Below are 21,508 nucleotides of genomic sequence, written 5' to 3' on the forward strand. Positions count from 1 at the left end.
GATGTGGGACTCAATCCTGGATCTCCAGGATTACACCCTGGGCTGAAGACGACACCAAACTGCTGAGCCACTGGGGCTGCCTGAGAGTTGTGTTTTGGTTAGAGATCTCTGGCTAACTTATACAAAAAGGCTTTTGTTGGAGGCATGGGAGACAGAATGCTGAAGAACCAGGTTTTGGAAGGTATAAGAACCAGTGGCATTTCAGAGGAAACAGCCATACACTTCTAGTAGAAAATGCCTTGTCGCTGTCTTGCTACTGAGATAGTGGCATTCTTTTTGTTCTTGAAACATTACTTTAAGATTCAGGGCTTTGGGAATGAGGAGAGGTCTTAATGGTGCAAATTACTGAGATGCACAGTCTGGTCTTTCATTGCCCGTAGCCGGGCCCAACTACCTGGACTTCTGCTTCATAACATGACAGCATTCACAGTAGTAGGAAGAGTATCCTCCAATAGAAATAGATAAAATAGGAGATGAACAGGCCAAATTGGTATCAGTGGTCAGCTGGATACCAGTTTGAGAAATTTTTACTTAAAGGATACCACTGTTTTTGTTTACACTTTCATTTGAATTCTACTTCCTAGAAATCAGGTAAAATGAGGCTCTTAATAATTTACTAGGCATAGTCCAAGAAACCAAAGAAAGTAGGCATAATCTTTACTCTTGGGGGACATATCCCTCATTAAAAAGGCAGGATTCCATCACGGGAAACCAGTAGCTTTATAAGACCATAAGTTTGAATTGATGATCATCTTACAGTAAATGTTATAGTTCAGAAAGGAAAAGGAAGGTACTTGTAAGCACTTGAGTTTTTGTAAGGAAGGGCTTCATATAGTCTTAGCTGGACCTTGAAAGAAAAAGTGAATTTAGATTGGAACAGGAAATGGGTGGCATCACTTGTAGTTGAAAGTGTATAAACCAAAGACACAATGGTTTATTCAGCGCCAGACACAGCTGGAATAGAGAATTCTTACCTAAATAGTTAAGGCGTAGCTCAGGCTGAAGAGTATGGACTTGAGACTATTGGGATGGGGGCACAACTTACTAAAATAACACTGATTTTAATCAGAAGTTTCAAGTCAATGTTTATTCTTTAGGACCTCCCTGAATTTTTTGAAGATAATATGGAAACTTGGATGAACAATTTTCATACCCTCTTGACATTAGATAATAAGCTTCTACAAACTGATGTAAGTATTTAAAAATGTTTCACAAGTAGCAATTTTTTACGAATTATTTGAAGTATATTAGATTTTGATTATATCTCAGTTTTTAAAAGCGTAAAGTTAAGAGTACCCTCTGAAAACCTTAGAATATAGACTTCAGAAAATGAAATAGTTATTTGAGAGCATGCACTTTATTTATTTATTTATTTATTTATTTATTTATTTATTTATCTATCTATTATTTTTTAAGATTTTATTTATTTATTCATGAGAAACACAGAGAGAGAGAGAGATTGGCAGAGACACAGGCAGAGGGAGAAGCAGGCTCCATGCAGGGAGCCTGATGGGGGATTCGATCCCTGGTCTCCAGGATCAGGCCCTGGACTGAAGGTGGCGCTAAACCGCGGAGCTACCAGGGCTGCCCAAAATGACCCACTGCTTTTTGTTTTTTTAAAAGACTTTATTTATTTATTCATGACACACACAGAGGCCGAGACACAGGCAGAGGGAGAAGCAGGCTCCATGCAGGGAGCTTGACATGGGACTCTATCCTGGGTCTCCAGGATCAGGCCCTGGGCTGAAGGCAGCGCTAAACTGCTGAGCCATCTGGGCTGCCCTATTTATTTATTTTTTAAGTAAACTCTATGCCCAACATGGAGCTCAAACTCGGGACCCAGAGATCAAGAGTTGTATGTACTACTGAACATTTAAATTTTAGTTCCTAAAATTTTTTTTTATTCTTGCGCTGTTAATAGGTAGAATGTATGAATACAAGTAATATTTGATTATGTGGGAATGTTCTATATTTGTTATTTTTAGCACACAGAATTAATTCTTATTGTGGGTCTGGCATGGGTAAATTCACAATTTATAGAGAAGGCTATTTCATTACATGATGAAAAGTAAAGCCTCAGAACATTCACACTGTGAACATTTTATGAAATAGAAAGCTATCATTGAAGATATTAAGAAAACTTAAACCTTTGTAACAATAGCCTCTTTTACAAAAGTCAGTGCAGCATGGGAACGTGGGGATATTATGAAGGTTTGTAATGTGTTAAAGTTTCTGGTCTGGGTTTTGTAACAATATGTACTTTTCAACATAGCACTTTGTGTTATCATTTGCTTAATATTAATTATTAATAGGTTTATGATCTATCTTTTATAAGAAACAAAAACCATTCAAAGCAAAATAGTAAGCTTCAGTTTCAATAGGAATAGGTGATTCAAATCAGTTTTGGGGGTAGGGTGCAGAGAGAATCATTTCTGTGTGTGTACAGCAAATCTCTGGGAGATGTACTCACTAAAAAGCAAGAACAACAAAAAAAGATATGGCTCCCATGTAATAATTCTTTCAGGCCAGTAGGAAAAAAATGACGCCCTCAGAAAACAGAGCTTGTCTTCACATTTAACATCTAAAGGAAATTTTTCACCTGGGATTCCTACACGGAGCTGTTTGCCCATTTAACTGGGTGCATACAACTTTACGTTCTCTCCCTGTATAGCATCCCTTACATTTATGCCTCGAGGAGCCAGCCATCTATTACTCTTTTAAATTTGAGTTCTTTGACACATAGTACAGCTCAAAATGTGTTTATGGATTACCGTTACAGTAGAAATAATTTTTTAAAATTTTTATTTATTTATGATAGTCACACACACAGAGAGAGAGAGAGAGAGAGAGGCAGAGACATAGGCAGAGGGAGAAGCAGGCTCCATGCACCGGGAGCCCGATGTGGGATTCGATCCCGGGTCTCCAGGATCGCGCCCTGGGCCAAAGGCAGGCGCTAAACTGCTGTGCCACCCAGGGATCCCAGTAGAAATCATTATATAAATGACTCCCATGGTTATTTTTTATTTTTTATTTTTATTTTTTTTTAAAGATTTTGTTTATTTATTCCTGAGAGAGACACAGGCAGAGGAAGAAGCAGGCTCCATGCAAGAAGCCCGATGTGGGACTCGATCCCGCAACTTCCAGGATCACACCCTGGGCTGCAGGCAGCGCTAAACCGCTGCACCACCGGGGCTGCCCAACTCCCATGGTTTAGATTGAGGTTGGAAAACTTTTCCTCTAAATGTTTAGGTGGTAAATATTTCTGGTTTTGTGGGCTCTACAGTCTCTATTCCAGCTAAGTCAGCTCTGCCGTTGTAGTTGAATGAAAGCAGCCTTAGGCAATACTGCAAAGTGTATAAATGTAAAAAAGGAATGAGTATGGCTCTGTTTTAATAAAACGTTACTTAAAAAAATAGGTAGCAGGCTTGCAGACCACAAGTTTGACCCCTAAATTAGATTGTTCAATATTTTATAACCAGAATATTGTTGGTGAGAATCGTATAGTAATATTACTTTATCTTAATATATTTAAAATGAGAACCTTTTGGGGGGGAATAGCAAGACCATATAGCTGACCATGTTGCAAAGGAAAGTGTGATATATGGCCTTTATCATTCAGGTTTCTCTAGGAATATATTACTTTCAATTGAATATGTAAATATTTCATAATTCAACCAGAAGAAAAGACTATTTAACTTGAAAACTTTAAGAGAAAAAAAAAAAAACAACTTTAAGAGCTCCTCTCTGTGATTTCATTTGTTATTTATTCGAAAGATTGAATACATTGACAGTGGCACAGATGTAGGTTACAATACTAGGTTAAATTTTTAGTTCCAGGAATTACAGCTATTCTCTGTATTTATGGTAATGTTAAAGTTTTATATTTGAGTTTTCTGTTTTTTTTTCTTACGTGAGGATGAAGAGGAAGCAGGCTTATTGGAGCTCTTAAAATCCCAGATTTGTGATAATGCTGCACTCTATGCACAGAAGTATGATGAAGAATTTCAACTGTACCTGCCTCGTTTTGTCACAGCCATCTGGAATTTACTAGTTACAACTGGTCAAGAGGTTAAATATGACTTGGTAAGATGATGGTAGAGACAAGTAAGACATTCCTTCCTTACTCCCCCGTGAAATAATTGATTCTATTTTACCCTTAATAAAAATATGCCTATTTTTGTGTTTTATTCCAGTTAGTAAGTAACGCAATTCAGTTTCTGGCTTCAGTTTGTGAGAGACCTCACTATAAGAATCTGTTTGAGGACCAGAACACTCTGACAAGTATCTGTGAGAAGGTTATTGTGCCTAACATGGAATTTAGAGGTAATTATGGCCAAGTCTAAATAAAACCTTTTCAGGAGATTGAAGGCTTGGTTGTTTTTGTTTTTGTTTTTTTTAAGATTTTATTTATTTATTCATGAGAGATACACAGAGAGGCAGAGACACAGGCAGAAGGAGAAGCAGGCTCCATGCAGGGAGCCCGATGTGGAACTCAGTCCCAGGTCTCCAGGAACAGGCCCTGGGCTGAAGGCGGTACTAAACTGCTGAGCCACCCGGGCTGCCCAAGCTTGGTTTTTTTTAAAACATATGTTGGGGGGAAAAATATGTTAGTATGAAATTATTGTTAAGTCTGCTCCCTGTTGCTTTCTTAAAATATATTTGTCTAATTTTTTATTGCTAATTAAAACTCCTATAAGTTGCTTATTGTCTATTTTTAAGACCAAGAGAAGGGAAAAAAGAGTGTGGTGTAAAAAACGTTTGTGAGCATTGCTGTGATGAGCTTTGTTTTATAATGTAGAGAGTCTTTCACAGAAATATTGAAAAAAACTAAAAAAGTTCCTATTGAGAAGAAAGTAAACCATCCAGGATCTCAGCTTAGGAAGGAATTTGATTTTGTTTTATTTAGTGTTTCAACAAGGCAAATAGCTGTTTTCACAGTTGAGCGTGGAAGTGATTAATAGCCTTTAAATGCAGACCTGAAGCCCACTTAGTTTCTGATTAAGGTTAAGAGAGTCCTAAGACTCTATATTAGTATACAAGCTGTCTTTCCTTCTTACAGCTGGGAAGAGCAGGTAGTAAATGTGGAAGGAATTGTGTTTTATGTCAAAATAATCATTAGATCAGCGATTCTTACATTATCGGGAATCAAAAGAGGAATAAGGGACAGTGTAATGTGAGGTTTTATTTCCTTTTGTGTTTTTATAAAACTAAAGGACAGCTCTTTATTTTGGTGTTGAAATGACTCATATGACTTAATGGTGATTATAGTTGTTAAGGTTTGTTTTTTTGTAATGTCCTTATCTAGGAGAATAAAAAATTGGTGTTGGGCCCCAACATTCAACTTTTTGAAGTTGGTAAAGTCCAATTGTGGGGACACTATCACATTAGAAGTCAGCTGTGTGAATTATCTATTATTAACCTTTGAAGGTGGCGTTTGCTACTCTTAAATAATGATGAAGAATATATGAGGTAGTCTTGGAAATGAACACTTTGTTGGAAAACATGGCAGTCCTACTTGTCTTCTGCATACTCAACTGTGAAAGTATAATGACTTGTCGTGTCTTTTGAGGAGTTAGTTGAAGTGCCGTCTCTCTTTGTAGCTGCTGATGAAGAAGCCTTTGAAGACAATTCTGAGGAGTACATAAGAAGAGATTTGGAAGGATCTGGTATGTATTTTGGTTTTTAACTTCGTCTGATGGCAAGGCACTGTTGAAGTGGCTCTTTCTGGTCAGGAGGAATGAGAGGGCATGTTTATTGTCTCAACCACCTTTCCTGCTCTGACTTGTACACAGTAAAGAGCAGGCTCCTGTCTGAGCCTGGGTATAGTATCCAACATTGGATCATCTGCCTTTCTCTTTTTTATGTGCTTAGTGTTTATTACTATAATCTCTTTAGTTACGTTCGCATTTCATTTTTCTTATGAACAAAAGAATGTTCTTATTATTGATGTTAATTTAAGAGCAATCAGATGACAATTTGTTGTCTTATAATCTCGATCAGTTGGTTGGTGGTTTCTTTCTCCTATGATGTCTTTCCCTTTGATTTTATAGATATTGATACTAGACGCAGGGCTGCTTGTGATCTAGTTCGAGGATTGTGCAAGTTTTTTGAGGGACCTGTGACGGGAATCTTCTCTGGTTATGTTAATTCCATGCTGCAGGAATATGCAAAAAACCCATCTGTCAACTGGAAACACAAAGATGCAGCCATTTACCTAGTGACATCTTTAGCATCAAAAGCCCAAACACAGAAGGTGAATCTTTTAAATATAGTTTTGTTTCTAAAATAGACTTGGGGTGGTAAACACAGAAATCGGAAAGAATTATACGTTTCTAATGATACAGCTCACTCTCCTAGATAACCTATTTAGTTCTGATAGTCTACCAAGATGACTTTACGTTGCTATAGTAAGTACTTAATTTTCTCATGGACAGAAAACTGATGGATACTACACTTGTTCTCTTAGCTGAGACCCGGTGTATAAAATGTGCAAAATTTAAATATAGTTGTTCTTTAATTTAGGGAGGTGTATTTATTTTTTATTAAAATAGTCTTTTTTTTAAGCAGTTTGTGATTTGAAGTGTTCATCTCCGTTTATAACCTGTTTGTTTTGGGGATGGGGGAGAGGGATGGAGAGACACTTAAGCAGGCTCCAGACCTCACCTTCCCAAGACCATACCTTGAGGTGAAATCAAGAGTCAGACACTGAACTGACTGAGCCACCCAGGCACCTCTGTAACCTATTTTTTAAAAATTGCCTAAATTTCTTATGTGATAGATGTGTACAGGTATTCATGTTATCTTACCCTATTAAAAATTTGTTTTTCAGCATGGAATTACACAAGCAAATGAACTTGTAAACCTGACTGAGTTCTTTGTGAATCATATTCTTCCTGATTTAAAATCTGCTAATGGTAAGTTTGTGAAAAAATTTTTATGCTATGTACAACAATTTTTACTTGAGGGTTTTTGTTTTTAAGTAATTTTTGCACCCAACGTGGGGCTCAGACTCACAACCCTGAACATCAAGATTCACATACTCTACTGACTGAGCCAGCCAGGTGCCCCTGCACTGTTATTTTAGACTACAAAATAAGTAACATTATGGCAAAAGTCATAATGGGGACTGTACATCATCAGGATACTCAGAAAATTGGCCTCTACCCTTGTTGCAGTTATTTCTTTTATTGAATAAAATCTCAGATGCTTTCCCCAGATCTTGCCTAGTTGAAATCAACTTTCTCTAATGATATTGCTTGTGTAGAAGGAAAATAGAAACAACTAAGATGGAACTGTAGCTCAGCTTTGTTACGCTGACGCATAATCTAGGAATTATACTTGTTTTCTTGCCCTTCTCATTTGAAAAATGAAATATTAAAAGTTGAAATAAATTTAAAGTACTTCAAACTGATAATTAAGGATAATTTCCTATGATTATGAAAGTATATTGATCAAGATACATTATATATTCCCTTTTAAAAAACTTTTTGTATGTGAGGCACCTGGGTGGCTCAGTCAGTAAAGTGTCCAGTTCTTGATCTCAGCTCAGGTCTTGATCTTAGGTTTGTGAGTTCAAGCCCCAAGTTAGGCTCCATGCTTGGGTGTGGGGCCTATCCTAAAAACACAAAAAGGAAGCTTTCTGTGTGGAAATTTTAAGTACACTAAAAGGGAGACTATTGTAATGAACAATCGTGTTTTACTGTCATCTAGCTTTAATAATTTAAAATAACTGACCAATATTCTCTTTTTCATTAATTTCCCATTAAAACAGTTTAAAGGAAATCCTAGCCATTGCTCACTTTGGCAGCATATATATTAAAGCAAATCTCAGCCAGAGAGACATGCTCCTGTTTCAATATAGCTTCACTTCTAGGAAAAAGATGATTATATGGTCATTAGTTTATGATCTAAATCATATTTATTCAGTTAATATAAGTAATGCATGTTCATTTGTAGTGAAACAAGGAGAAAAAATAAAATTATTCATAATCTTACCAGAACTAATAGCAACATAGTAGATATTTAAATAATTAATTAAGCTCCAATTACTTGACTACGTTTCAAAAATCTGATAAAATCACCAATCTGGTAGTAATAGTCCTTAGCACTTAAATAACTATGGTTTTATTTTTTTTAATAGTGAATGAATTCCCTGTCCTTAAAGCTGATGGTATCAAATACATTATGATTTTTAGGAATCAAGTAAGTAGCTTTTGATTTATATATCATATGCCACTTAATCTCTTAAGAATTTTATTGTATAACAGCTTCTCTTCCCTTCTGTGCAATCCTGCTTGAAATCCATACCTAACAATTAATAATAACTTCTTAAAAATTTAGGATTCCAGACCATGCTTAATTTTTTCCTTTGTTTCAAACATATCTTTATACAGTGATTTTTATAAAAATTGGGATCCAAACAAGGGACTCACATTGCTTATGGTTGATTATGTGTCTTGTCTCCCTTTTTTCTTTTAAGATTTTGAGACAACATGCGTGAGCTCACACAAGTAGAGGGTAGGGGCAGAGAGAGAAGCAGAATCCCTCCCTTCTAAGTGGGAAACTGATGTGGGGCTTGATCCCAGGACCCTGGGATCATGACCTGAGCTTAAAGGCAGATGCTTAACCTACCAAGCCACTCAGGCACCCCTGTGTCTTGTCTCTTATATTATGACAAAGAGGTCCTCCTTCCCCTTTCTTATGCCTGTTATTTGTTGGAGAAAGCACTCATTTATGTTGTAGAGTTTCTCATGTTTCACTTTTAGCTGCTTATGTCCTTTTTTTTAAATTTTTATTTTTTTAAAGATTTTATGTATTCATTAGACAGAGAGAGGCAGAGACATAGGCAGAGGGAGAAGCAGGCTCCATGCAGGGAAGGTGCTCAACCTCTGATTCACCCTGGTGTCCCATCCTTTTTTTTTTTTTTTTTTTTTTTTTTTATATTTTATTCATTCATTCATGAGAAACACAGAAAGACAGAGTCATAGGCAGAGGGAGAAGCAGGCTCCCTATGGGGAGCCCAATGTGGGACTTGACCCCAGGATCCTGGGATCACTACCTGAGCCAAAGGCAGATGCTCAACCACTGAGCCACCCAGGCATCCCCACAGTTTATTTTCTGTGGATGATTGTATAATTTCTTGATTTATGATTTTCATATCTTTGGCAAGTTTACCAGGGTTACATGCAACCTTCTAAAGCTGTTCTATTTTATTTTATTTTTAAAGGATTTATTTTCGAGATAGAGCACATGGTGGCATTGGGGAGGGATAGGGTAAGAGAGTCTCAAGCAGACTTTGTACCAAATGCAGAGCCCAAAATGGGGCTTGATTTTTATAACCCTGAGATCACCACTTGAGCTGAAATCAAGAGTCAGATACTCAACCCAGGCACCCTGAAGCAGTTCTATTTTAAAGAATAATGAACTGCTATTCTAAATTTTTAGAGGTTCCTCCGTTCCTCCCTCTCTTCCTTCCTCCCACCATTCCTTCCTATTTCCCTTACTTTCTCCCCTCCCAGTACCCAGCATGGAGCCTAACACGGGGCTAGAACCTCAGGACCCAGGGAACCAGACCTGAGCAGAGATGATGAGTTGCGCGCTCAAGCAACTAAGTCACCTGGATGCCCCTAGGGGTTTCTAATGAAGATTAGTATTCTTATTTTTGCTCCCACCTCTTTTTTTTAGAAGAGAAAATGAGGTACAGAGAGTTTGAATGACTTTTCTAAGAACTACCTGCTAGTGAAAAGTATATAGTTCTTAATAACAATGAAATCTTAGTTTGCTTGTCCATAATATTATTATTTTATGGTGTGTTCTTTTACCTACAAGATTTTCCTCTAACCATAGTTTAATGCTCAGAGAAAGAATTGGAAAAGTGAATGTGAATTTTTGAGCTGGCACGTGGAGGTATAAGTTTTGATTTCTTAGCCGTGTCATCTTCCATTGTAACAGTTAAAAACCACATTCTCCAGAATCTGCAATCCCTTCTCTTCCAGTTGTCTTTTACTCTCAGCATCAGTGAGTGAAAGCATGCATATTACTGTGTTTTTCAGGTACCAAAAGAACATCTTTTGGTCTCTATTCCTCTGTTGATTAATCATCTTCAAGCTGAAAGTATTGTTGTCCATACTTACGCAGCACATGCTCTTGAGAGGCTGTTTACCATGAGAGGGCCTAACAACGCCACTCTGTAAGTATTTGATTCTAAGCAATTTTAATTTTTTCAGCTTAGGGCGGGAACTGTTCTGTGCTGGTCAAAGATCTCTGACTATATTCATAATGTCAGTAGTTTGACAATGTGTACTTTTCTCTCATTTAATTATTCTGTGTCTCAGTCCAAAAGGATGAGGCGATATGCTAAAAATAAATATGACATAAAGTTAAATAGGAAATTGGAGCAAAGCAAAATCACAGGGTGAGATTGCTAAAAAGAAACGTGCGTCCAAGGATCCCATAGAGGAGTTCAGGAAACTCCTGAAATTTATGTGCTGTCTTTTTGCAGCCGAGGGGAAGAGGGCGACTGGAGAGTTAACGTTTTCAGTGTCCTTGAGAGTATAAACAGTTACTCAGAAGGCAGCTCAGAAATGGGCCTTCATTAAGAGAGTGTCTTAGCAACATCATGTGACAGTTGTTTTTTTCCCTGGCTGTTTTTGTATGATTACTCTGTGCGAAGATAGGACACAACTGAGTAGAAGTAATTCTCTAGGGTCCCAGAGAGTAGCTCTTCTGGCCTGAGCCGAGGAGAAAATGTAGAGGAATGGACGGTCTGCATGTCTTTCAGGCCATTCTTCAACAGTGTTATTTATTGAAACTGAGCTTTGGGTAAGAGATGGAAAACCATTCTAGGTTCTTTTCTTCATAAGAACTTGAAGTTGAGGTATTCTCAGTGGTCAATTAAGGGTTGAAAGAACATCCTTTGAGGTGAGTCAAATCAGTAACTGTCTTCAGGCCTGGAATTCAGGCCGAATTCATGCAGCTGCTCCACGTCCAGAAAAGCAGATGACTGAGACTCTGAGTCTGAGCTCTGTTCTCGATAGTGATGGGTGTGAAGCCAGGGTGCCCTGTGCAGCTGTAGATGACGTCGGGTTTGCCTGGTTTTTGGTTTGTGTTTGATCCCACATGTGCCTTTTTAGGAACTTAACATTAACACATGTAAACAGCTACTTTCTTAAGCTGTCTGTTGATCTTGGTGGTGGGAGACAGCTCGCTATTATGCCAAGAAGTGTGATTCAGTGGTTGCTGAGGGTGCTCCAGCGTGGCCGGCTCAAGCGTTGGCAGTGACTGAAGCTGTTTTCTCATCTATAGCTTTACAGCCGCAGAAATCGCACCGTTTGTTGAGATTCTGCTAACAAACCTTTTCAAAGCTCTCACACTTCCTGGCTCTTCAGAAAATGAATATATTATGAAAGGTAGGCCGTTTCCCTGGTATACAGACTGTAAGAATCCCGTCTCTGATTTACAGGGGTGAATGCTCTGAGTTGTGCTTCAGGTTACATAGTCTATGGACCAGATACTGTTGGTTAAGAATTAGGTAGGCTTAGATATTTTTAAATGGAAAACATTTTGTTTACTGCTAACTGTTTTCAGAAAAAATTTAACCCTAGTTTGATGTAGAGTTACTCTTGTTAAAGAAAAAGTAACAGGCTCCCTTTTTCTTTACCTGGATTGAATTTCTTGAAGGCAAAGATCAGCTGAGACATTTCTTGATGGCATGTTAGACTAGGTCTTGGTGTGAAACCTGGGTACACTTTCTAGGCTCCACACATATCCTGCCTCCATGGAGCTACTGCCAAGAATATGAGCAGCTGTAAGCACCTGCCCACTCCTGCCCACTCTCCATCAGGAGAGTGTCGTGGTGACAGTTCCGACTTGAGGGGCAGTGTTAGTCACTGTTGCACTCCAAGAGCCTAGCTGTGTCTCACTCATACGAAATGCTTTGCAAATAAACTGTCCCTGATGGCAGGTCAGGTCCCCTGGGGTAGGGTATGTTGTGTATGTGTGTGTATGTGTGTTCATATGTGTGGATAAGACTGTATCTAGGTGTGTATTTGTGTGTTTTCAGCACCATACTTCTCCCTACGGTGATGCGTGACTACTATTGTTTAATGTCCGTTCCTGTGAGGTTAATTGGCGTATAGTCTCATTACTGTGTTTTTGGGATATGCGAGAGCACATAGATGTGATATCTTCTCAATAAGTACTATTGGATGAGTGAGTGAATAGACTCCGCCAGCCCAGAGCGGGGCACTGGTCCTTCCTCTAACCCCTTGACCCAGCTCAAGAAACACTTTCTCTAGAGAGTACGGGGTCTGTAGTGGTTAGCTAGATGGAAGGTGAATCTGCCTCAGGTAGACACAAAGTTTAGGAGGCAAGAGAGGATATCTGTGCCTGACATGTAGCTGCTGTACTTAGTAAGCATCTATTCTACTTGTGCAGAAACAGTTATGTATATTTTTAGCTTAATAATGATATATCTTCCATGCCACATGATTTTTGGCATCTGTTAATGAGCAGCATTCTTGTGGTGTGGACCTTCTGCAGCTTTATATGTATTTTTAGATTTATGGGGGGGGGGGCTCCTAATCTCTCTCTTTGGAGGGAGATGTGCAGGTGGTTTCTCTCTGTTTTTGGTAGACTGCAATGTGTCCGTTAGGCTAGGGCTAAACTGCCCCTGATTTCTAAGTGAGAGAGACTGGAAACTGCTCTTCCAACGGCTGAACAGCCACCTCTCCCACCCACCCCCACCCCCCGTCATTTTACCACTTCCTCCTGCTTCGTGTCTGCTTCTTCACTTATTATTTCTAATTGTCCCCCTTTTCTTTTAAGCCTTAGGCCTTCTGAAAGTAGCCAAACTGTTTTCAGGCCTTGGTGTAATATTGAAAGGAAAGGATTGTTTTTAAATAGAGCTATCTGGGGGTTGTTTAAGGGTCTTAAAATTTTGGTGATGAATCAGTGGACTGTTTTTTTATTCTTTCCCTAATCACTACTTTGTTCAGAAGTTTAACTATTTGTTCTTGCTGTTTTTATATTTTACAGCTATTATGAGAAGCTTTTCCCTCCTACAAGAAGCCATAATCCCTTACATCCCCACACTCATCTCTCAGCTTACACAGAAGCTATTAGCTGTTAGTAAGGTAACAAGACCAGTTCTAAAGTATAGTTGCTGTTTAACTTACACTCCAAATTGTGTGAGCCTCAGAACTCTCTGGCAGTGGTTCAGGCATCGGAAAACTCTGGATTCCTCCTGACCAGTAGTTAAGTGGCTTTTAAAAAGTATGGGGAGGTCTTAGATTGGAGACTTGGCAGCAGTTACCTTTATAAGTGCAGGCCCAGAAATTGAAAATGTTTCATTTGAATTATTCTCATTTTAAAAAGTAACATGTTTCATTGAATCAAAAATTGATCCGAAGTGATTTTAAGTGGCGGAAAGAAGAAAGCAGGCTTTGTACAAGTGGACACAAAAAATGCTACTCAGATTTTTATAATATGGTGCAGTCCTTTGTGTCTGGTCTCCTTTGCTCTTATTTCCCCCAAGTAAAGTCCATTCCTTTTGAACAGAAATGTTACAGATAGGGTGGCTCAGCGGTTTGGCACCGCCTTCAGCCCAGGGTGTGATCCTGGAGACCCAGGGTCGAGTCCCATGTCGGGCTCCCTGCATGGAGCCTGCCTCTCCCTCTGCCTGTGTCTCTGCCTCTCTCTGTGTCTCTCGTGAATAAATAAATAAAATCTTTAAAAAAAAATGTTACAGATATTTTGATTCTTATTAATTCTAAGATTTAGAAAATAAAAGCTTAATGCTGTCAAAATTGAGATGCCTATTCCTAATTAGTCTGTGGAAAGGACATAAATTTATAGAAGTATGACAGGGACTTTGGAGGACAGTGATCATTTTCCCACTGAGTTCTGAGTAAGGGTGTTGAACTGCTTTTGGTCCTTGAGGAATTGAGAGAGATGTCAGGTTCTCCCCTGCCCCCCTTCCCCCACCATCTTTTGAGTTCATCAACTTCATATGGTAGCCTTCCAGGGATTCCATTTGAAGGAAAATAGGGTTATGTTGCTTTAAAAGTTTGAAAACCACTGATAGAAAAGATTGTCACTCTGCAGATACATTAAGACCCGTAGAGGTTAAGGCTTACCCAAGGTCCCATACAAGGCTAGGGACAGAGCCAGGACTTACATGTCCCTGCTCGTTTCTTCCACAACTGTTTACAGTGACGGGTCTAGGAGAGCACATGGGTTTAAGACAAGTTCCTTATAGCACTGGGAGCTGAAGCTTGTGGAGTTGTCTCCCTATGACTCCTGAGTTATTTTTCATAGTGGACTTTAGCCCATTAAATCCCCAAAGAAGCAGGCATTAGTGAGTATTGTTTTCTGAATTTTAATGTCCATATAAGACTTTAACATATATATAGGCAAGTGTAATTGATGTGTCTTTAATACTGATTTTTTAAAAAGATAGTCTCTCTTAATGTATTTTAGCAAGGGTAGGTATTTTATTTTAGGTATTTAACATAGTCACTTGGATTATTGGAAAATGGTAAGTTTTCTGTTTTTAATTTCAGAACCCAAGCAAACCTCACTTTAATCACTACATGTTTGAAGCAATATGTTTGTCCATAAGAATAACTTGCAAAGCTAACCCTGCTGCTGTTGTAAATTTTGAGGAGGCTTTGTTTCTGGTGTTTACTGAAATTTTACAAAATGATGTACAAGGTAAGTTAAATGAAGTTATTTTCTTTCTTTCTTAATAAAACTATTATAGTGGCTAATAAAATGGAGCCTGCCTGAGAGGTACGTGCCTTGTTGTGGGAGCCATTAGTTATGAAACTGACATCTCTGTTTTTACTTTTATCAACAGAATTTATTCCATACGTCTTTCAAGTGATGTCTTTGCTTCTGGAAACACACAAAAATGATATCCCGTCGTCTTATATGGCCTTATTTCCTCATCTCCTTCAGCCAGTGCTTTGGGAAAGAACAGGAAACATCCCTGCTCTAGTGAGGCTTCTCCAAGCATTCTTAGAACGTGGTTCAAACACAATAGCAAGTGCTGCAGCTGACAAAATTGTGAGTGAGATTTATTGTGATGTAACTCATTTTATAAGGTAGCTGAAAGAAACTGAGGATGGCAAATTTATAAAAATACTTCATTTAAAATAAATGTAACAGGGAAGTAGTAGAAAATATTGTGTATTTTATTATAATTAGGTAGCCTTTACTTTCTTTTTTTTGTTTTAACATTTTATTTATTTTATTAGAGAGCGAGCTAGCGCGCACGCAGCAGAGACACAGGCAGAGGGAGAAGCAGGCTCCCTGCAAGCAGTCTGATGTGGGACTCGATCCCGGGTCTCCAGGATCATGCCCTGGGCTGAAGGTGGCGCTAAACCGCTGAGCCACCCGGGCTGCCCACAATTAGGTAGCCTTTAATTATCTCCATGGTAGAAAATTAAAAAATAGAGCCAAGTAGGTTAATTTCAAGAACTTGACTTTAAGGCTTATTATGATAGGATATTTTCTATCTACACTTCAAAGTGAGAACAAAAGCAAAAACGCTTAACTATTAGAGTATGCACCCTTTTCCAAGATATCACCTGCTTAAGGTCTAACTTTTGGAACAGTTAATCCTTGCCTCTTTAACTGAGTATTATTTGATCTAATTTGTTGTAGCCTGGGTTATTAGGTGTCTTCCAGAAGCTAATTGCATCCAAAGCCAATGACCACCAAGGTTTTTATCTTCTAAACAGTATAATAGAGCACATGCCTCCGTGAGTATGAATATAACCCTCATTGTATGATTACTCAAGGACTATGAGGTACTTAGAATATGCTGACTTAATACACTGTTGCTTTTATTCAATTCTTTAGTGAGTCAGTTGATCAGTACAGGAAGCAAATCTTCATTCTACTATTCCAAAGACTTCAGAATTCCAAAACAACAAAGTTTATCAAGAGTAAGTAAAATCATTTGGCTATTTTTACAGAAATGATGAGGGAAAGTAGCTAAAACCCTTAGCCTTTATAATTACATATAAATGATTTATCAGTTATAAGCTATTTCTGTATTCTCCAAATATTGTAACTTTTAAATATATTGTATTCCAAAGGTTAGTTTCTAAGTTTAGATATCAAAACATTTTTTTGTTTATACTGTATGTTAATTGTATAATTAAAGGCAAATTTTTTTTTAATAAAGGCAAATATTGATGTCAGAGTTAGCCATTTTAATGATTATAAGTATTTCACTGGGAGACTTGTGCTGAAATGCTTGTTCAGCAGTGAGGCCTGTGTACTGATACTCTGCATCTCCTTTCAACAGGCTTCTTAGTCTTTATTAATTTGTATTGCATAAAATATGGGGCACTGGCACTGCAAGAAATATTTGATGGTATACAACCAAAGTAAGTTTTGTTTTTATTATTTACTGTATTTTTTAAAGCAAAAAATTGACCTCTTTTAGCAGAAACCAGTATCTCTATTATCTTCGTGTTTTTTTTTTTTTTTTTTTTAAGATTTTATTTATTCATGAGAGACAGAGTGAGAGAGAGAGAGAGAGAGAGAGGCAGAGACATAGGCAGAGGGAGAAGCAGGCTCCATGCAGGGAGCCCAATGTGGGACTCGATCCCGGGACTCCAGGATCACACCCTGGGCTGAAGGCAGTGGCGCTAAACCGCTGAGCTATCTGGGCTGCCCATCTTTGTGGTTTTCAAAATATTCTTAGAACTGTTGAGTTGCAAAGGAGAAAATCTCTGCAAACATTTTTCTAACTCCCAGCCCTGCCTCGACACCATCTGTGTTCTGTGTGATTCTGGATGGTTGGGATTCTCTCCAGGAGGCTGCCTTTGTTATGGCTAGTAGTGTGATTTTTCAGATAAAGGTCTTTGCTTTTCACTTAGTATATATATAAAGAATATAGTTAGGTAGTATTTCCTATTTCATGGGGAAAGGAAGGATAGAAGGAAATGATAGAGAACAATTTAGAGAAAAGAACTTGTAAGACCTCCATTTTGGTATTATGTCAAAAAAATTCCAAATTGACTGGAATGTAAAAAATGAATTCGTCTGAAAAGTAGTACCAGAAAATATGCTTTCCACCTGTAGAGATTTGTGGGGAAATCAGTTTCGTGCACTTATAGTGAGTAATCTTTCTGTGGAGCAAAAAGGAGGCACTTTTTACTTAGAGTATTAAAATGTCCAGTATCTTTGATACCCACTATTTCCACTTCTGGTAATTTTAGTGAAGTAGAATACTGAGGATGTTACATCATTAAGTGTCATGAAAAACTTTGCTCTTAGGATGTTTCCAATAACATTGGAATTGTTGGCCAAATAACTTTTTTAATATAGCCATTAACATTTACATCTGTACAGGTATGTAAGCATAGGGAGTTGAAAAGTTCATGATCTAGTAATGTTAAAATTAGTTACTGCTGGATGGTGGGTGATGGGCAGTTCTTTATTTTTTTTCTCTTGCCTGATTTTTCAGAGATTTTTTGAGTAAGAAAAACACAGGAGACAGAAAAGTAGCTGTGAAGATTCCACTTGAGCATAGACAATGATATTTCACAGAAGTTGTTGGTAGCACTTGGCCACTGGGTTTGAGGTTTCACTGTCTTGTCATCTCTATGTCTATGCCATTCAGTTGACCTAAAATAATAGCCTAGTTTTTTTGGATTTTATTATATTCCTAAGGAGTCAGTATAAATAACATCTAAACATTTCTCAGTTCAATTATAGTGATGGTCTAATACTTTACTTTAATAGAATGTTTGGAATGGTTTTGGAAAAAATCATTATTCCTGAAATTCAGAAAGTATCTGGAAATGTAGAGAAAAAGATTTGTGCGGTTGGCATAACCAAATTACTAACAGAATGTCCTCCAATGATGGACACAGAGTATACCAAGCTGTGGTAAGTACTCCAGACCTTTTGGAAATTACAATTTTCTTCCCTTATGGCTGCAGAATTAAGCTTATACTCTTGAGGGCTGAGAATTGGGTTTTCATCTTAGGTTCTCCACTAGCAACCATCAACCAAGACAGGACAATACGGGTCCTTCTGGGCCTAGAAAGATCTTGTTTCCTGATTCTTAACTTTATCGGAGGGGGTTCATGTGCCCCTCTGAGAATCTGGTGAAAGCTTCTGGTCTCCGTGATCTCTAGGAATGTTTATGACAGATACCCAACTAAATTCGCTTAAATCTTTAAGAGGAGAAACTGAATAGACTAAAGAGTATCTTATGTGCTTGTGCTCAGACTGGTATTCCTGGCTTTTCTCCACCTCTTGTGAGAACCTTTTCTCATTTTGGGTTTACTCAGGCACTCTCTTCCAGAAAGTGATCTGACGATTCAAGGCCTATCTTCTAACTAACTTCTAGCAGCAGTGAAGAAGGCTTCAGTCACAGCCAGCTGGACAGCTCTGGGAATGGTGTAGTTTCCATAAAGGAAATTGGGCTGTTGTGGCCAAAAGAGGTGAAGAATGGTTTCAGAGGATAGGTGCAAGATCTGATGTCTATCTTCTATTTCAAAGGTCCCTTGTAGCTCTTGAGACTGCCTCTATAATTTGTGTCCCTGAAGAATTGCTTTTTGTTTAGATCTTCAGAAGTATTCACTTAAACTTTTGTCTCCTTGTTTCCTTCAAATCCAGGACTCCTTTATTACAGTCTTTGATTGGCCTTTTTGAGTTACCTGAAGATGATACCATTCCTGATGAAGAACATTTTATTGACATAGAAGATACACCAGGGTATCAGACTGCCTTCTCACAATTGGCATTTGCTGGGAAAAAAGAGCATGATCCTGTGGGTCAAATGGTGAACAACCCCAAAATTCACCTGGCGCAGTCACTTCACAAACTATCTACTGCCTGTCCAGGAAGGGTAAGTGACTGTATTGTCAAATCACTCTGATTAATGGACACCTTTCTGGGAAGGCAAGAAGATAGTAGTTATTCTGGTGCCTATTTCATTGGTCAGCATGATCAAACATCCCACTGAATTACAGTTAGGCTTTAATTTTCTTTAGTTAGAATGATATGCTATAAATAGATTTTTTTTTTTTTAAAGCATACGGTTTCTGGAATAAAGACAAAGCTGAAGATAAATCCCCTCAACATCCCCCGTGTCCCCCCCCCCCCCCCCCTTTAAGTTGAAGCTTGAACTCATGACTCCCAAGAGCAAGAGTCTCATGCTTTTCTGACTGAGCCAGCTAGGTACTCTAAAACCTTTTGAATAGAAATGTATTTATTTCTAAGCTTTTTTTTTTTTTTTTTTTGACTGCAACATATGCAAATAATGGATCATAGAGTAATCCTAATAACGGCTGTGAAGTTGGATTACCCAGCAATTTTTATAAGATCTTCTAGAGTTTTCAGTTTTTTAAAGAGATTTTATTTATTAGAGCAAGGGTGTGTGCACAAGTTGGGTAAGAGACAGAGGGAGAGGAAGAAGTAGACTCCCCGCTGAGCAGGGAGCCCAGCTTAGGGCCTGATTCCAGAACCCCGGAATCATGACCTAAGCCAGAGGCAGACGCTTAACCAACTAAACCACCCAGGCACCTTATTTTATTTTATTTTATTTTATTTTATTTTTTATTTTACTTTATTTTTTATTTTACTTTATTTTATTTTTTTTATTTTATTTTATTTTTTATTTTACTTTATTTTATTTTATTTTTTATTTTACTTTATTTTTTATTTTACTTTATTTTATTTTATTTTTTATTTTACTTTATTTTATTTTTTATTTTACTTTATTTTATTTTATTTTACTTTTTTATTATTTTACTTTATTTTTCTTTTCTTTTTTCTCTTTTCTTTTCTTTCTTTTCTTTTCTTGATTTTACTTATTCATGAGAGACACAGAAAGAGAGGCGGAGACATAGGCAGAGGGAGAAGCAGGCTCCATGCAAGGAGCCCAACGTGGGACTCGATCCTGGGTCTCCAGGATCACACCCTGGGCTGAAGGCAGCGCTAAACCACTGAGCCACTCGGGCTGCCCAGGCGCCCCATTTTCAATGTTTTATTATAGAAAACATCAAACACATAGAAACACTATAGTGAACTTCACAAATTACCAGTATCCTACCAATCTTGTTATATTTGTTTCTTCTTGGACATCATGTCATTTCACCCATATGCACTTAATTACGCATCACTAACCAATAGGATTTTTTTTTTTTTTGTTTTATTTTTGGCAAATCCCTCCAATGCCACTACCCCACTGAACAGCAGTAATTCCTTGCAGATTTGCTTTTTAGACCTATTCAGTTCTGAAGGCATAAAGCAGTTGAGATCCTTGGGATCCCTGGAAGAGTCATTGGTGACAGACTGCCCTTCCCATGCTGTGGCAATTCTGCTAGAGAATGTGGGGGTCCTGGTTTGTTAGGCTCTTGAACAACCAGCATGTTTCCCATCTCTCGTAGGTTCCATCAATGGTGAGCACCAGCCTCAATGCAGAAGCGCTCCAGTATCTCCAAGGATACCTTCAGGCAGCCAGTGTGACACTGCTTTGAACAGCACTTTCCAGATTGGCTAAGCCCACGATGGTTTCTGAGGAAATCACATAGATATCTGAGCACAGCTGCATTAAAGCAAGTTTTCCTTTTGAACTTGTCACAAATTCCATCTTGTAAAGAATATTAAATGTTGCTTTAAGCTGAACCTTGAGCAAATTAGGTGGTTTGTGTGATCATAAATAGAAGTGGGTGACTTTCCAGTGTGCAGCTTCAAGGGACAAGTATTAGTAGCCCAGTATATGATCATGAGTTGAGCAAGTTCAGTACATGATCATGAGTTGAGCATCTGCACTGTTTGGATAACTTTGAAATTTTGACGGACGCAGAGTGTGGAAACTTTTGTTACTAAAATCTTTTGTTTTGAGGCATCACCATTTGTGTTTCTCTCATCCTTTGTATTTTTGTTTCCTTAAGCTTTTATTGGAAATGTGAATAAGTAAAGCATCACTGCTGTTGCCAAGAAATGCATATTTCATAGTTTTAAATCTAATCAGCAATAAAAAAAAAGAGCCCTCAAATATGTATCTAAGAACATCTTAAGGATAAGTTTTTGGTGCTAATACTGTTACAATGAATGACTTCTTTTAAAAAATTGAAATTCAAACTTAGTCTTTCCTTACCAGGGAAAAGGGAACATTTTGGCTTGGGTCTATCAGAACTTTCCGGGACCCATTTCTAGGCGGCAGCATGAACTCTGGGCCAGATGGTTCCTTCTATGGATCGAAGAGAAATGCCCTGCCTGGCTTCACAAAGCTGTAGAGTACTTTAGACAGCATAGACATTTACCCTTTTTTGAGTGTCTGTCTTATTTGCAGATTGGTGGTTACTTGGAACTTTTCAAAGTATAGCATCTTAGAACCTGAGGTCTGGATGAGCCACAGAAGTGGGTATACACTAGCCAACAAGGCTGCCCTGGGTAGGTTCTGGGACAGTCCCTTTTTTTTTTTTTTTTTAAAGATTTTATTTACTTATGAGAGAGAGACACGCACACACAGAGG

At 38.1% G+C, this 21,508-nt stretch overlaps 1 protein-coding gene across 3 annotated transcripts in view; it reads left to right on the forward strand.

Moving 5' to 3' along the window:
* CSE1L (chromosome segregation 1 like) overlaps positions 1-21,039 on the forward strand; it is a 46,656-nt gene extending 25,617 nt beyond the window's left edge. For 2 of the 3 annotated variants that reach the window (XM_038572550.1, XM_038572549.1), the window contains 18 exons: positions 1,098-1,190; positions 3,916-4,083; positions 4,194-4,323; positions 5,601-5,666; positions 6,051-6,253; positions 6,830-6,914; positions 8,141-8,202; positions 10,053-10,189; positions 11,305-11,408; positions 13,036-13,133; positions 14,562-14,712; positions 14,858-15,066; positions 15,667-15,764; positions 15,865-15,950; positions 16,316-16,397; positions 17,761-17,907; positions 18,643-18,874; positions 20,418-20,974. In XM_038572550.1, coding sequence (XP_038428478.1) covers positions 1,098-1,190; positions 3,916-4,083; positions 4,194-4,323; positions 5,601-5,666; positions 6,051-6,253; positions 6,830-6,914; positions 8,141-8,202; positions 10,053-10,189; positions 11,305-11,408; positions 13,036-13,133; positions 14,562-14,712; positions 14,858-15,066; positions 15,667-15,764; positions 15,865-15,950; positions 16,316-16,397; positions 17,761-17,907; positions 18,643-18,874; positions 20,418-20,507 — 2,241 coding nt within the window. In that variant the 3' untranslated portion in view covers positions 20,508-20,974. Of the gene's footprint in view, positions 1-1,097; positions 1,191-3,915; positions 4,084-4,193; positions 4,324-5,600; positions 5,667-6,050; positions 6,254-6,829; positions 6,915-8,140; positions 8,203-10,052; positions 10,190-11,304; positions 11,409-13,035; positions 13,134-14,561; positions 14,713-14,857; positions 15,067-15,666; positions 15,765-15,864; positions 15,951-16,315; positions 16,398-17,760; positions 17,908-18,642; positions 18,875-20,417 lie in introns of all 3 variants that reach the window. The other variant, XM_038572548.1, reaches the window with a different exon arrangement.
* The last annotated feature ends 469 nt before the right edge of the window (positions 21,040-21,508 follow it).

Source organism: Canis lupus, chromosome 24 (genome assembly GCF_011100685.1).
Source record: "Canis lupus familiaris isolate Mischka breed German Shepherd chromosome 24, alternate assembly UU_Cfam_GSD_1.0, whole genome shotgun sequence".
In the NCBI taxonomy this organism is placed as follows: domain Eukaryota; kingdom Metazoa; phylum Chordata; class Mammalia; order Carnivora; family Canidae; genus Canis; species Canis lupus.